General features: G+C 40.4%; 1 protein-coding gene across 1 annotated transcript in view; it reads right to left on the minus strand.

Annotated features, from left to right (window-relative positions):
* Window positions 1-12592: 12592 nt before the first annotated feature.
* Window positions 12593-17170, minus strand: part of OPRK1 (opioid receptor kappa 1) — an 86163-nt gene continuing 81585 nt past the window's right edge. The window contains exon 4 of the mRNA XM_056518556.1: window positions 12593-13664. Coding sequence (XP_056374531.1) covers window positions 13141-13664 — 524 coding nt within the window. The 3' untranslated portion in view covers window positions 12593-13140. The remainder of the gene's footprint in view (window positions 13665-17170) is intronic.

The raw sequence follows: 17170 nt of genomic DNA on the forward strand, positions 1-17170 counted from the left end.
ACCAGCCCTTAAAGGGGTACTCTGCGCTTAGACATCTTATCCCCTATCCAAAGGATAGGGGATAAGATGTCAGATCACAGGGGTCCTGCTGCTGGGGACCCACACAATCTTGGCTGCGGCACCCCAGACATCCAGTACACAGAGCGAATGTCGCTCCGAGCCGGATGACTGGTGATGTGGGGCTGAGGCTCATGACATCACAGTAATGCCCCCTTAATGCAAGTCTATGGGAGGGTGCACAACGGCCATCACGCCCATACTTGCATTGAATGGCTGTGAGCGTGATGTCATGAGCCTCTGGTGCTGCACCCAACGCTCTAAATGAAACGCCGGGTGCAGCAGGGAGAATGCGGGGGTCCCCAGCGGCAGATTTCTAGTACCCCTTTAAGTGGAAATCTTGGGTGAGTTCCCACACTTTTTTTCCCAGGACTTGACCCCTGATCTCATCCCTCCCTGCTTCCAGCTTGTGGTCTAAAGAAGGTTCCTATACCATTTACTGTATTAGACTGAAGAGCGAATATTCACGAATTTGAGAATATGTGAATATCCTCATACTCGCGAATATTGTCACTAAAATTAGGTAGGTAGATTGATAGTGACAATATTCGCGAATATGACAGGACAATATTCAAAATGAAAAATGCCATAGACCCATTATCACTTCTGTATAGACCAAGAATATACCAAGAATTAGGTATATAGATAGATATAGATATAGAGAGATAAAATAGATAATATAGATAGGTAGAAAGTTATCTGCATGCACATACTTGCATGCCTATGCGTGTATGCGCATTTACGCAAAGCGAAAATAACCACAAATATGTTGAATATGCGAATTTCGCAAATAAAGGACAAATATTAGTCCATATATTTGCGGAATATCACAAATTTGAATATGGCATATGCCGCTCATCACTAGTTCTTACCTCTGGCTTCTTGCCTGGTTTCCTTGTTCTGGTTCTGACTTTCCCTCCTTGGTATGACTCTGAAATCTTACTTTTTGCCTAATGTTACCTCGTTGCTCTGACTTTGGTTACTGACTACAGTTTTGGTTTTGACTTTGGAACTGTCATGCACATTTCCTTCTGGCCGACTATACTATCTTTAACTGTGCAATTAGTTAGGTAGGGACCATCATCCAGTTGAGGCTTTTACCAAGAGCATTTACTCCAAGTACAGGGAAGCTGCTGAGATTAGGGCTGCACTTCTCCATTCTGACTTTACAGTCATCTTGGTCGTAGAGCACAAAACTCAATAGTATCAGAATATATACAAAGCATTCTAATATTGTATATCTTATTTTTTTTAAATGCCTATTTCTTTACCTCTCAGACTCCTTTTTCCCTTGCCCCTCCTACTAAAACTTATCCCTCGCTCTGAAAAACTGATACAAATACAGAGATCTCAGGATTGACAGTTTTCTCTCGATGCACAGTAATATGAAGGAACCCTAGCGTCATGGTAGGTGGGTTAGCGACCCCTAATTATTATCTGTTACTCTTCTTTCAGGGCTGGGCACAAGCTGCATACAGCATGTACAGTAAGTTCTCCTAAACTACACTGAATATCAGAAAAAAAACTTTAGATCGAGTTGTCATGTTTTCCAGAGCTCAAATCCACCACATTTATGCCGAAATATTAGTAAACTTGTTGGGATTTTCCAAAAATGTTGAGGACATGCCCCTTTTTTAGTTACCATGCCCCTTTTCTCAGCGGCCACACTCCTTTTAAGGTTTTCTGAGTAAAATGGAGAGTTGGTTGGGTTTTTGTGGTTTTTTTGGTTGAAAATTCTGGCTCATGAATTTGGAGGCAAAACCTGAGAAAAAAAACTGTCAGGATCATTTTAGTAAATTACCCCCACTGTGTCTGTTGTTACTTTATGCATTAGGTTTACACTTTGTCTAAAAGAAATGTCACTTTATCTGATTTTGTGCTCATATGCTCAGAGTTTTCAGTTTTCTTCTTTCAGCAGGTTCAGATGCCAAGGAAGTTTTTACAAGCATTTAAAGAGTAACTCCTTCCCTAGAATTCTTATCCCCTATCCAAAGGATAGGGGATAAGATGTCTGATCGTGGGAGTACCACCGATGGAGACCCCTAGCAAACTTCGCTCTATGCCGGATGACTGGCGATGTGGGGCGGAGGTTTGTGATGTCACGGCTGCACCCCGCCTGTGAAACCACAGCCACGCCCCTCAAAGCAAGTCTATGGGACGGGGCGTGGTGACCGTCACACCCCCTCCCATAGACTTGCATTGAAGGGGTTCGGCCGTGACAACACGAGCCTCCAGCGCTGCACTCACTGCTCTAAACGAAAGCCAGGTGCAGCAGGGAGATCACGGGGGTCCCCAGCGGTGGGACCCCTATGATCAGACATCTTATCCCCTATCCTTTGGATAGGGGACAAGATGTCTAGGGGAAGAGTACCCCTTTAAAAACACTGAAAAAATAGGGACTTGGCAGGACTAAGAAAAAATTAACAAGCTGGTTTCTATACTTTTTATCATATCATGAGCTGTGACTAGGTCAGGATTGGTTTCCAGACCAATATTTCCATTCATTCTAAATCTGAAAAAAGAGTTAAACTATACACAAAGTATTTCTTTTAGTGATAAAGCTTTATTCACTTTGACTTTGAACTACAATTCAGGGACAATGTGGGAGATTTATCAAAATCTGTCCAAAGGAAAAGTTGCTGAGTTGCCCATAGCAACCAATCAGCTTGCTTCTTTCATTTTTAAATAGACCTGTGAAAAATAAAATAAGCGATCTGATTGGTTGCTATGGGGCAACTCAGCAACTTTTCCGCTGGACAGGTTTTAATAAATCTCTCCAATATACTTTCAAAATATCACACCATGAACTGCTTTTTACCTGAGTATTTCTTGTTATTGTCATTCATTCGTAAGAGTTGTGATACAGTGTTGATTTAGAGAAGGTCACAATGTCAGATTTTTAGTTATTATCACTTGGTATCATTTTATTTAGAAGAAGGAATTTTTTTTGAACAATATTTTTCTGGAAATAGTTTTTCTTCCACCGTTTAGTCAATTGTGTGTGACACGTCTTAAGTGAGGCATTTTTGCCACCATGTTACATGCCTTTGTCTATTCTCAGTATTGAATCTGAGTTCTAAAAAATACTTCTATGATTACAAATACAGTTGTGATATGTATTCATAAAGTGAAAATGGTTGCCTGGCGGAACCTGAAACTTAAAACAACCAGTGATGCTGAAACTTAATAAAACATTCATATTGCAGATAATACCAGTGTGTTGGATCCTGATAAAAAAAAGACTTTCCAGTTTAAGGTTAATAAAGCTAAACCACAATGTACGGTAAAATGCACAAGAAAACTCTCGAACAGTTTGAAAACAAGCAGACTCGGGACACGGATTACTGAAACCATGCCTTGTAGTCCGATTAGATCAAGATGAACTTATTTGGTTCAGATGGTGTCAAGCGTGTGGCGGAAACCAGGTGAGGAGTACAAAGACAAGTGTGTCTTGCCTACAATCAAGCATAGTGGTGGCAGTGTCATGTTCTAGGGGTGCATGAGCGCTGCTTGCATTGGGGAGCCACAATTTATTGAGGGAACTATGAATACCAACATGTACTGTGAGACACTGAAGCAGAGCGTGATCACCTCCCTTCAAAGGCTGTTCCACAGGGCAGTATTCAGATATGAAAACAACCCTAAACACACCTCCAATACCACTGCGTTGCTAAAGAAGCTGAGGGTACAGGTGATGAATAGAGATGAATGAATTTTTGAAAAATTTGATTCGGCTGCTTCGGGTTTGATCCAAATTTATTTGCAGTAACTCGCTATTAAAAGCTGTTATTTCCTGGCTACAGAGAGCCTCAATAGGGGTGTAGAACACTTTGCCTTGCTGTAACACACATAGGGAGTGTGCTGGTCAGTGAAATAATACTGTTATTCAGTATTAAATGTAGATTACAGGCATTGTTATTAGAACCACTGACGCAGAGTGTCTGGATGTGATTAAAGAACTTTATTCATTTAATTTTGATTTAATCTAAATTAAAAAAATGTATCCTTTCTTTGAGGACCCATTTTGGTGAGCATCGAGCTGGTGGTCCGCCACGAGGTGAGCAACCACCTGTTCCAGCCCCTGCCTCTCAGTGCAACACCAACCCCCCCTTCCCCAACTGTGAAACTGTGAATGTTTCATTTAATCAGTTATGGTTCATTGTTATCGCTCCAACCTCTTTCATTGTATTATTGTGGTAATTCCAGAGGTAATATATGATGACGACTAGAGAGGAGTTCATTTTTTAAAAATTCAATTAAAAATTGTCCGATTTGATTCGCTCATCTCTATTGAGGACCCATTGGAGGGCAAGTCTGGTGCCAGCAGCCACAGTATTTCCAGCTGATCAGTGAAGAAACCAGTGAAGAAACTGGTACTTGCATCTTAAAATGAATCTGGCGGTCCGCCGAGAGGCCAGCTTCCACCTGTCTTAGCCCTTGCCTCTCAGCGCACCCCCATGCTCATGACTGATTGTCCACTTCAAAAGGAAGGGACTGAAGCGTCAGCAACTTGAACAAGAGCACATTCAGCTAAAGCGCAATTTGATGACTGGGCGCATATTGCTATAACTTGCTTTTGTGAAAAAGCTTGTACAGTCCCCTGCGTGCTGGCGATCCCCTGCTAGGCGAGTTACCACCTATTCCAGCCCCTGCCTCTTAGCGCCCCCCCCCCCCCCCACACACACACACACACACTGGGAAATTGCGAATGTTTCATTTCATCAATTATGGTTCATTGTTATCGTTCCAAACTGTTTAATTGGATTCTTGTGATAATTAATGAGGTAATATATGACAATGACCATAGGGCATCACAATTGAAAAGATTGAAGGTATTTTTTTAAATTTAAATTAAAGATTGTGATAAGGTTTACAAGTTTAATGTCCTGGGTGCCTGAAGCAATTACTTTGAACTAATAATGTATGACCACAAAACCCAATATAACAAAGAGATCACATGGCAGCATAATGACAGAGCCTAGAGGTGGTAGCAGCCCGACGAGACCATAGGGTCTCACAATTGAAAATATTTAAGATATTTAAAAAAAATGTAATTGAAGATTTTAAATAGATTTAGCATTTTAAAAGTTAAATTTAATGTGCCAACAGCATGAGGAGACCATATGGTGGAAGAATGACACAGCCTGGAGGTGGCAGCAGCATGAGGAGACCATATAGTGGAAGAATGACCCAGTCTGGAGGTGGCAGCAGCCTGGTGAGACCATAGGGCCTCACAATTGAAAAGATTACAGATACTTTTTAAAATTTTAATTAAAGATTTCAAATAGATTAACATAAAAAGTTTTATTTAATCTGCCAGCAACATGAGGAGACAACATGGTGGCAAAATGACACAGCCTAGAGGTAGCAGCAGAATAAGGAGTCCATAATGTGTCAGAATGACACAGCCTGGAGTTGGAGGCAGCAGGAGAAGAACATATAGTGGAGGAATGACACAGCCAGAAGGTGGCAGCAGCCTGACAAGACCATAGGGCCACACAATTGAAAAATTTGATTGAAGATTTAAAATAGATTAGCATTTTAAAAGTTTGATTTAATGTGCCAACAGCATGAGGAGACCATATGGTGGCAGAATGACACAGCCTGGAGGTGGCAGCAGCATGAGGAGACCATATAGTGGAAGAATGACCCAACCTGGATGTGGCAGCAGCCTGGCGAGATCATAGGGCCTCACAATTGAAAAGATTAAAGATATTAAAAAAAATGTAAATTGAAGATTATAAATAGATTAATATAAAAAGTTTTATTTAATGTGCCAGCAGCACGAAGAGACCACATGGCAGCACAATGGCACAGCCTGGAGGTGGCAGAAGCATGAGGAGATCATATAGTGGCTGAATAACACAGTCTGGAGGTGGCACCAGCAAGAGGAGAACATATGGTGCCAGAATGACACAGCCTGGAGGTGGCATCAGCATGAGGAGAACATATGGTGGCAGAATGACACAGTCTGGAGGTGGCGGCAGCATGAGGAGACCATATAGTGGCTGAATGGCAGGATCAGAAAAGTAGGTAGGCTGAAGAAAACAGTCTCTTATGTCAAAATGTTGGTGTGCATAAGTTAGTATTGAAGATTTGCATTAACTTTTAATATTATTCTAAGGATAAAATATATGGACCCAATTTTTTTTTTTGAAATGTAACAAAAGGAAAGGTGTGCAAGAAACACCATGTGCCACCTACACCACCAAGTATTAACCCCTTAAGGACTCAGCGTTTTTCCATTTTTGCATTTTCATTTTTTCCTCATCACCTTCCAAAAATCATAACGCTTTTAATTTTGCACCTAAAAATCCATATTATGGCTTATTTTTTGTGCCACCAATTCTACTTTGCAGTGACAGTCATTTTACCAAAGAATCCACGGCGAAACGGGAAAAAAAAATCATTGTGCGACAAAATTGAAGAAAAAATTTCATTTTGTAACTTTTGGGGCTTACGTTTCTAGGCAGTGCATTTTTCGGTAAAAATAACACCTTATCTTTATTCTGTAGGTCCATACGGTTAAAATGATATCCTACTTATATAGGTTGGATATTTTCATACTTCAGAAAAAAATCATAACTACTTGCAGGAAAATTCATATGTTAAAAATTCTCATCTTCTATCCCCTATAACTTTTTGTTTTCACGCATGGCCGGTATGAGGACTCATTTTTTGCGCCGTGTTCTGAAGTTTTTATCGGTATCATGTTTGTATTGATCGGACTTTTTGATCGCTTTTTATAAAAGGGGGGCGATTCAAACTTTTAATAGGGAGGGGGTTAAATGACCTTTGTTAACTTTTTTTTTTTTCACTTTTTTTTTGCAGTGTTATAGCTCCCATAGGGACCTATAACACTGCACACACTGATCTCCTATGCTGATCCCTGCAAAGCCATAGCTTTGCAGGGATCAGTCAGATAGGCGGTCGATTGCTCAAGCCTGTAGCTCAGGCTTGGAGCAATCAATCGACGATCGGACACCGCGAAGAGAGGTAAGGAGACCTCCGTCTGTGTCCCAGATGATCGGGAAACATCGCGATTTTATCGCGATGTCCCGGTCAGCCCGACTGAGCTGCTGGGAACGGTTTACTTTCGTTTTCAGACGCGGCGATCAACTTTGATCGCCGCGTCTGAAGGGTTAATAGCGCGCCGCACTGCGATCAGTGCCGTGCGCTATTAGCCACGGGTCCCGGCTGTTGTTAGAGGCCGGGCTCAACCCGCTATGACCCGGGGCCACGCCGTGGCCCCGCGTTATAGATCGGGAGCGGACTCATTACGTAGCAGTACGTCATGAGTCCTTAAGGGGTTAATGTGAGGCAAAGACCTCTAAAAGGTGAAAGGGAACAATGTATGGCTCATTGTAACTGGTGGGGGGTAAGAACTTCCCCTGTAAGGCTCTACTCTCGCACTATTAATTCAATTCTTGGAAAGTGTTACTCGCCCCAAAAAGGATGGCCCCACACAGGAACCTCTCCCTATTTCCACCTAAAAACACTGCCAATCCCCAGGGTTTTTAATTGGAAATAGGGAGAGGTTCCTGTGTGGGGCTGCCCTTTTAAGGACAAGTAACACTTGCCTCCAAAAGGTGAAAGGGAACAACATATTGTCCGTTGTATCAGGTGAGGGCAAAAACTTCCCCTGTAGGGCCTTACTCTCGCCCTATTAATTCACTGGGAAATTGCAGTGTTTTTAGGTGGAAATATGGAGAGGTTTATGTGTGGGGCTGCCCTTTTTAGGGCGAGTAACACTTGCCAAGAAGCGAATTAATAGTGCGAGAGTATGGCCTTAGTGTTGAGCGGCATAGGCCATATTCGAATTCGCGAATATTCGCGAATATATGGACGAATATTCGTCATATATTCGCGAATATTCGCATATTCGTTATATTCTCGTTTTATTTTCGCGTATGCGAAAATACGCGCATACGAAAATTTGCATATGCGAAAATTTACATATGTTATTTTTCGCATATGCGAATTTTCGCACGCCAGTCTCACACTGTAGTATTACAGCCTTCTTTACACCACACAAGCTGGAAGCAGAGAGGGGTGATCACTGTGATGTGTACTGTGAAGAAAAAAAAAAAAAAAAAAAAACGAATATTCGTAATTACGAATATATAGCGCTATATTCGCGAAATTCGCGAATTCGCGAATATGCGATATTCGCGAATAATATTCGAATTGCGAATATTCGCGAGCAACACTATATGGCCTTACAGGGGAAGTTTTTACCCCCATCTGTTACAATGAACTATACCTTGTTCCCGTCCACCTTTTAGATGTCTTTGCATCACATTAATACTTGGTGGTGTAGGAGGCACATGGTGTTTTTTTTGCACACCTTTCCTTTTGTTAGATTTCAAAAAACATTTTGGGTCCATATACTTTATCCTAAGAAAAGTTTTGTTTTATCTAATGCATATCCTCAATATCCTCTCCACATTTTTGATGGAAAGATGAGTTCTCCTTGGGGTTACTATGGCCCCCGCCACACTAAACACCCGCCCTGATGGGACACTACTGGCTAGGCATGACAGCTTTTCCAGGGCAAACTTTGCTAGTTGCAGCCACAAATCAAGTTTGGCTGCTCAGAAGTCCAGTGGATCTTCAAAGTGGGTTGGCATGGTCATGTCAAAGTATGCCACCACTGGTTCAGGTCCTGCTCCAGGCCTACATGCTGCTGATTTGCTTCTGAGTTGCTTCACTATGCGGGTGAAGAAAGCTACTTATCAGCGACTATAGACTCAGGCTGCTGATGGAGCTGGTACTGCTCCTGCCACCCCACCCCTCACCAGCAGCCATGGCAGTGGAACTTGAGCGCAGATGGCCCCCGAGTCAGACCTGCAAGAGGATGGAAGATGGCGCAGATTGGCATCGGCCAACTGACTACGTAGTATGTGTCTGTAGTAGGTCAGTTTGTTCTCCCTCCCAGTGGGTGTAAAAAAAGGCCCCCATTTTGTGCCGGTAGCGAGGGTCCAACAAGGTGGAGAGCCAGAAGTTATCCCACTGCCTAATGGTAACAATTTTATGGTCACTACGCAAGCAAGTGAGCATGCATTGTGCCATTTGTGCAAGTGACTCAGAGGTCCTCCCTGCCTCGATCTCCACTGCATATTGCCATGTGTGTATGGGTCTTCTGTCTCGTCTTCCTCATCATCCTCTAGCTCCACAGTCTGCTCCTGCTCCTCCACCCATTTCGTGAAAACTTGCCTGTGCTCGACTGTCCCCCTCCTCCTCTTCCAGTTCAGCTCCCACAGGGCTCATGTGGCCGTGAGATGTAGGCACCACATCTCCAGTGCCCTAACCAGCCATTGTTTCCACCATCTGTTGTAGGAAATGAAGCAGTGGAATGATGTTGTTCATCCCATAATCTTGGGGATTGATGTGACTAATGTGGCTTCCTCAAAGGGCCTGAGCAAATGACAGGTGTCACGTATGAGTTGCCACTGGTTGACATTGAAGTTGCACATGGGAGTCACCCTATCCACTTGGATCATCAATAAATCGGTGATGGCTTTTCTCTGTTCATATAGTCGGTACAACATATGGAGGGTGGAATTCCAACAGGTGGAAACGTTGCATACAAGACTATGTTGGGGGATGCCCTTCTGACACTGCAGCTCAAGGAGAATTTGCTTTGCGGTGTACAAGTGCCTGAAGTGCATGCAAAGTTTCCTTCCCATTGTTAGAATGTCTTGCAGATGGGGGAACACTTCAGGAACCGCTTGACAACCAGACTGAACATGTGTGCCATGCAGGGCACATGGCTCAAGCTTCCTTGACGCAGCGCAGACAAGATAATCTTCCCGTTGTCAGTCACCACGGTTCCCATCTCCAGTTTTCGGGGAGTGACTTCCCCCCCCCCGCTCCCGCTATGCAAGTCTATGGGAGGGGGCTTGATGGCCTTCATGCCCCCTCCCATAGACCTGCATAGCTGGGGTGGGGGGGATGTCACAAGGGGGTGGAGTCGTGACATCAAGATACTCCAGCCCTGTGGTCGCCACCCGGCTGTTTGTGAGCTGGCACCGTGGCGTGCAGCTCAAACATGTGGGTGGCTAATACAAGATTGCGGGGGTCCCCAGCGGCGGGACCTTCGTGGTTAGACATCTTATCCCATATCCTTTCTATAGGGGATAAGATGTCTCAGGGCCAGAGTACCCCTTTAACAGGAACCAAATATTTCACCACGTAGGTGTACATACAGTTTACACTTATGAAAAGAGGACATTACGCTCCTCTACAAACTGTATTAGGCTACCAATACAAGTGTGTAGCTTTGGCTGGCCTTTCACAGTAACTAGGCACAAATTAGTTTAACAGGAAAAAAAAATCTTACACCACGTAGGTGTATGTAAAGTTTATACTTACGAGAGGAGGACAATTCGCTCTGCTACAAACTGTATTAGGCTATAAAAACAAGTGTGTAGCTTTGGCTGGCCTTTCACAGTAACTAGGCCCAAATTAGTTTAACAGGAAAATATATAAAGGACATCACATAGGTGTACGTACAGTTAACACTTGGGAGAGCAGGACAATACGCTCCGCTTAAAACTGTATTAGGCTACAAAAACAAGTTTGAAGCTTTGGCTGGCCTTTCACAGTAACTAGGCCAAAATTAGTTTTTCAGGAAAAAAAATTGTACTCCACCTATGTATGCACAGATTACACTTATGAGAGGACAATACGCTCCGCTACGCAACCTGTATTAAGCACTAAAAACAGGTGCCTATGTCTTTAACTGCACTGCACACCCTAACTGGCCCCTATTAGCCTTAGAGTTGTTGTACACCCCAGTGCAGCAGTACAAAGTCACTGTGTAGTACACCCAAAAGTGTACTTTCTCTCTCCCTTCCCTGTCAGTGCTTTTCTGCATTTGGGCTTGTGGTGAATTGCTGCTGTAAAGCTGTTTTTCTGTGCAACACACATTGCCAACAAAGAGTATATAACAATATACTCAAGTAACATAATAAGTATTGAGATGAACTTTTGTTGTTGACGAAATACTTATTTTCCACCATAATTTGCAAATAAATGTTTTAAAAATCAGACTGTGATTTTATGGATTTCTTTTTCTCATTATGTCTGTCATAGTTGAGGTATACCTATGATAAAAATTACAGGCCTCTCACATCTTTTTAAGTGGGAGAACTTGCACAATTGATAGCTGATTAAATACTTTTTTTTGCCCCACTGTACACACGTTTCTGGAAGCCATTGTCAGAAGTCATCATTACAGTGTTAATGGCATTAGCTTCCTGGGTCCACAGTTAAAGCACACCTAAGATGCCTCCTGCATAAGAGATATACGTGTGGTTTTAAAGAAAATTATTGACATGAAATCTTTAAAGGCATAATTATGAATTTTAATGTCTTGAATGTATTTGGGGAAATTGGATGCACTCTATGTATAGAAACAATGTTTTAAATAAATATTTTAGGAAAATAATAACATAGAAACATAGAATGTGTCGGCAGATAAGAACCATTTGGCCCATATAGTCTGCCCAATAATCTGAATCCTATGAATAGTCCCTGGCCCTATCTTATATGAAAGATAGCCTTATGCTTATCCCATGCATGTTTAAACTCCTTCACTCTATTTGCAACGACCACTTCTGCAGGAAGGATATTCCATGCATCCACTACTCTCTCAGTAAAGTAATACTTCCTGATATTACGGCAAAAACCTTTGCCCCTCTAATTTAAAACTATTTCCTCTTGTGGTAGTTGTTCTTCTTTTAAACATGCTCTCCTCCTTTACCATATTGATTCCCTTTATGTATTTAAAAGTTTCTATCATATCCCCTCAGTCTATTTTTTCTTCCAAGCTATGCATGTTAAGGTCCTTTAACCTTTCCTGGTAAGTTTTATCCTGCAATCCATGTACTAGTTTAGTAGCTCTTCTCTGAACTCTCTCTAGAGTATCTATATCCTTTTGGAGATATGGCCTCCAGTACTGCGCACAGTACTCCAAGTGAGGCCTCACCAGCGTGCTGTTCAGCGGCATGAGCCATTCTCTCTTTCTACTGCTTATACCTCTCCCTATACATCCAAGCATTCTGCTAGATTTTCCTGCTGCTCTATTACATTGTCTTCCTACCTTTAAGTCTTTTGAAATAATTACTCATAAATCCCTTTCCTGAGATACTGAAGTCAGGACTGTGTCAAATATTCTATATTCTGCCCGAGGGATTTTACGCCCCAGGTGCATTATCTTGCACTTATCCACATTAAATTTCAGTTGCCAGAGTTCTGACCATTCTTCTAGTTTGCCTAAATCCTTTTCCATTTGGCGTATCCCTCCAGGAACATCAACCCTGTTACATATCTTTGTATCATCAGAAAAAAGACATACCTTACCATCGAGACCTTTTGCGATATCACTAATGAAGATATTTAAAAAAATTGGTCCCAGTAAAGTACAAAACTGCTTCAAAAACTGTCAAAGGCAAAACTGCTAATCAAACAAAATTATAAAAATAATCAATGTACATTGTTGGGTGAATATTGTTTGGAATAACGATAGTTTTATAAGTAAACTTTATTTTGCCATAGATAAACATTTACAATACAATTTATATACTACTATGTATATACAATATACATAATCAAGTATTGTTAAGCAGCAAACATAACACTGTGCATAGTGTTTAGAGTACATTTCACAGACAAAAATAGAGAACAATGTGCAATAACACTCCAGTATCAAATACCACATTGCAGATTTTACAATACTTTGAAGTACATTATTTTACTTTTATTTTTGCTAAATTAAAGACACAAAAGGAATTATTCATATACAGTTTCCAACTATATACATATATTTAAATAAATCTATAAGATCATATGTGTAGTCATTACTCATATTACAGTGAATATAACACACTGCTCGAATTCTGATGTGTGTATAGGACAATGGGTTCATAGGGTTCCCAGCAAAGTTCTTGAACAGATCCACTAAAAACTTTTATCGAGAAATCTCAAATATAATCATACTGCAGATGTTATCTGAGTAAGGCCCAGTTCATTTACCCCACCACCTCCATGAGGTGTGTAGGAAGTCATCTCCACTGCTAGTCATACCGGCTTGGTAGTCCGCTCACCGTCCCTTGTGTAGGCTGGGTCATGGACAGTGTTCCCAACTCGGCTATTTCCTTGCCTATCCAATCTTAATCTTGAAGGAAAACAAAAGTCTTTGAAACACCTTTTGAAGTTTTCATCCAGGAAAGCATATAAGATTGGATTTAAACTGCTATTTGTGTAGCCCAAAGCAATGCAGAAATAATAGATTGAGCTTACAGCAATGCCTTGTGGTACATCGACAAGGGTTTCAACCAACACAAAAATGTGAATTGGGGTCCAGCATATGATAAATACAGCTACAACAACAAGCACAAGTCTTGTTATTCGGCGGAGGTTTCTGTCTTTTTCCCGAGAACCAGAGAGTAGCCGAACACTTTTTAATCGCAGAATCATTAAGGTATAACATATAATTATGATAAGTACAGGAATGATGAATGCAAAAACAAAGACGCAGATTTTCATCACTGTGTCCCAGTACCAGTAAGGAGCTGGAAATTGAAGGGCACATTCTATAACACCTAGAAGGTTAAAAAGAAGAATCAAGTCATTAGATTGGCAAAAAGAAATACTCTTGTATGTTCACAAATTATTCCAGGTTCTTATTTTATCAATTACTATTTCATTTTTACAAATAATGTATACTGTGTTATTTTACTTCAAAAGCTGTTATGGCAATTATTTGGTCTCTAAAGATGAATTCAACAGAACCTTGACAACTGTACTTTTTTTTTTATTCCATCCTGTGGCCAAAGACTATCTAAGAGCATGTTCCAGTATTTGGCTGTATTAAATCAAGAAAAAATCTAGATCATATAGTCCCTTTAAGGTTAAAAAAATATCCTAAAATGTTCACAGTGTGCGCAGGGCCTCAGAATAGGCTAACCTTTTATGTGTTGTAGAGAATAATTCTCAGGCAGGATTAAAATGAAAGTTAACATCTCTATTATAAAGTAAACAGAGGTTATGGCCCTTGACCTTACCTGCATCATAACCTCAGCAAATATAACACAGCATGCATGCAACAATCTCTAACAGGAATTATAAGGTTGTTTCCTAACTTTCTCAAGAAAGATGGTTGTCCCCATAATACATGAAGACCAGAATAAAAATGTTACAAACAAAAAATGAAAAATGATTTTTATTAAATGGGCACTCAAATACAAAAATGTTTTATATGTTGTACATCTTGGCAAAACATTAACCTTTCTAAGATACTTCATAAGAAAATGTTATTTCCTTTTTATAGAAATCATGGCTTATAAAATCATAGCTTTGTCCAAGTTGAAGCACAGGCATGGACAAAGTCCAGTAAGTGAGGGTGGGCTAGCACTCCCCTGTGCCCCTGATAGGACAGGAGAGAGCACAGAGGAGTACTATCAGACAGGAGAGAGCACAGAGGAGTACTATCAGACAGGAGAGAGCACCGAGGAGTATTATCAGACAGGAGAGAGCACAGAGGAGTCCTATCAGACAGGAGAAAGTACAGATGAGTGCTAGCCCACCCTCACAAACTGGATTTTGTCCGTGAGTGTGCTTCTGCTTGGACAAAGCCATGATTTTATAAGCCATGATTTCTATAAAAAGGAAATAACATTTTCTTATGAAGAACATTATACATTATAATAGTTCATGTTTTGCCAAGATGTACAACATATAAAAAGTTTTTATATCTGACAGTGTCCATTTGAAATAACATTTTCCATGTTAATATTTATCAATATAAAAAATAAGGTTATACAGTGGTCTGTCAAATTTCGATATTAATTGGTTCCAGGATGACCATAGTTTGTTGAAACGATTGTAGAATGAGACCATAACTCTATGGAAATCTTAGAATTGGCTTTGAAGCCACCAAAATGTCAATAGGAGGATTAAAGGAATAAGAAGACTAATATAGATAAAGCAAGTATACATATAAAAGTACAAATAAAAGTAAGAAAGAGCTGCTGAAAGCTGTAAATAATTGTCTATGTAAAGGACAGGAGCTTCTTCAGGGTACTTTAGAGTATACATAATGTCCCAAAAAACGTTAAAAGGAGCCGCCCTCACCTAGTGTCTAAAGGAACAGTTAACCCTGGCACAGGTGAAGAGTATTACAGAAGATGTAGTGTTTCCCTGTACTATAGGGGATGCTCCTGGAAAGCCAGTCAGAACATGGACTTTAGTAATACAGGGGTTTAACCAGTGAAATATCCATTCTGATTGGTCTGATCTTTCAGCAATTGACACGTTTCACAGATCTTGACTGTCCATAGCATTGTACATTGAGTTTAGTTTCAAGTTACAATTGTCCAGGACAGTTGTATATTAAAAATATTGCAACCTGAGGCCATTGTAAGTTGAGGGATCACTGTATATTCTTTTTAACAGTACTTAACATGGTACTTCACAACTTCAGAACATTCCCCTATCTGCAGGTAAGGAGATAAGTGTCTTATCGGGGGTGGGGTTGGGTTCCACACTGTTCTCCTCAAAACAAGGCCCCATCTCTCCTTGTACATGGAGTGGTGTGTCAGTATGCACTGTTTGAACTGTTTTTAGAAGCACTGGAGATACCCGAGTACAGGAGCTTGCGAGGGAGGTCCCAGAGTTAGGAATCCCCTGCAATCAGACACTTGTTTATTGGGGGATACATTTTGAAGTAATGGAGTATTCCTTTAATATCTATTTTATCCATTAAAAATATTGTTTAAGAATATAATAACTGTTTTTACATTGAAGTAATATGGATTAAAATATTGCATGAGACACTCACAAAATACTGTACTCTCCATAGTAACTGCAATGAGAAACCATAAGCCGGGTGTTTTCTACTGGTCAGAGTTTATGTTTATTTGCTTGGTAGCGTGAGAAGTCTATAGACGTCTATATTAAAGAATATTGATATCTGCCTGTATATCGGTATTAGCAGTTATATTATTATTTAAATATATTTACATTAAAATGCTAATGAAATCCAGCAGTAACTGATGTATGGCAGCACAGAATATGGACTTTCTGTGACTTATCTGATCAACAACTTCTAGGACAGATTCTTGCATTGGCTTATTACTTTCTTACTTCCAATTTACATACTGAAAGCGTGATCATGAATAATACACCCTGGCCACTATCACTGCCAAGGCCATATCTGTAGTAAGATTATTAAACAATTTTCCAAGGTTTTCTCTCACATGGAATATGAAGACGCATAAATACAATTTCCTGAAATCTTGTGATATGGCAGGACGGAGTGAAGGACGACAATCAGCGGAAAATAGAAACTGATAGAGAACTAACACGTTTACTCACAACACAAACTGAATTATTGTGGCTTCAGGAGCATAGAATCAATTTAAGGCATTAGAACAACCTCAAGGTTCAATTTCAATCAGTTCACATTCATAAGAAAAGCAGTAGAAAGGCAATGATGTGATATACTGTATTCCAACAAGTCTAAAGTAAGCTAAATCCCTTACTGTATGTAATAATAATTTGCAAATAAAATGTTGCAATCATTTTCTTGTGTTACTCAGTTTAAAGTAAACAGATGTAAACACATTGTTGGTGGGTTGGCAGGTTGTAAATTGGTAGGTGGTAGGTTGTAATCTGGCCACAGACAAATCTTTCTGCTAATACGATTCCATAGATCCAAAGCCCACAGCACCAGATTGGTGTAGAACTTGAATGGGCACTGTCACTACAAGCACTACAAGTCCTAGGCACATGGCAAAAGTTTTGATTGGTCAGGGTCCAGACTCAACTGGTGATTGAAAACCAGAAACAAGATATTTAGCCCCGACCTTCTAGGTGAGTATATGTAAATTTAAGATAGATTATAAATGTACTATTTGGAACTAATGAGTAGAAATTGATATATTAAAAAATTGGATCATGCTTCAATAATAATGCAATATGTTTATTAAAATATCACAATATATAAAAAGTTACTCCTCACAGGGCCCTTGTGTGGAGAACATATAAAATTGCAGGCAATCAATTGATACTAAGTATGCATAGAATAAATATATAACACTGGCATATT

Source organism: Hyla sarda, chromosome 5 (genome assembly GCF_029499605.1).
Source record: "Hyla sarda isolate aHylSar1 chromosome 5, aHylSar1.hap1, whole genome shotgun sequence".
NCBI lineage: Eukaryota > Metazoa > Chordata > Amphibia > Anura > Hylidae > Hyla > Hyla sarda.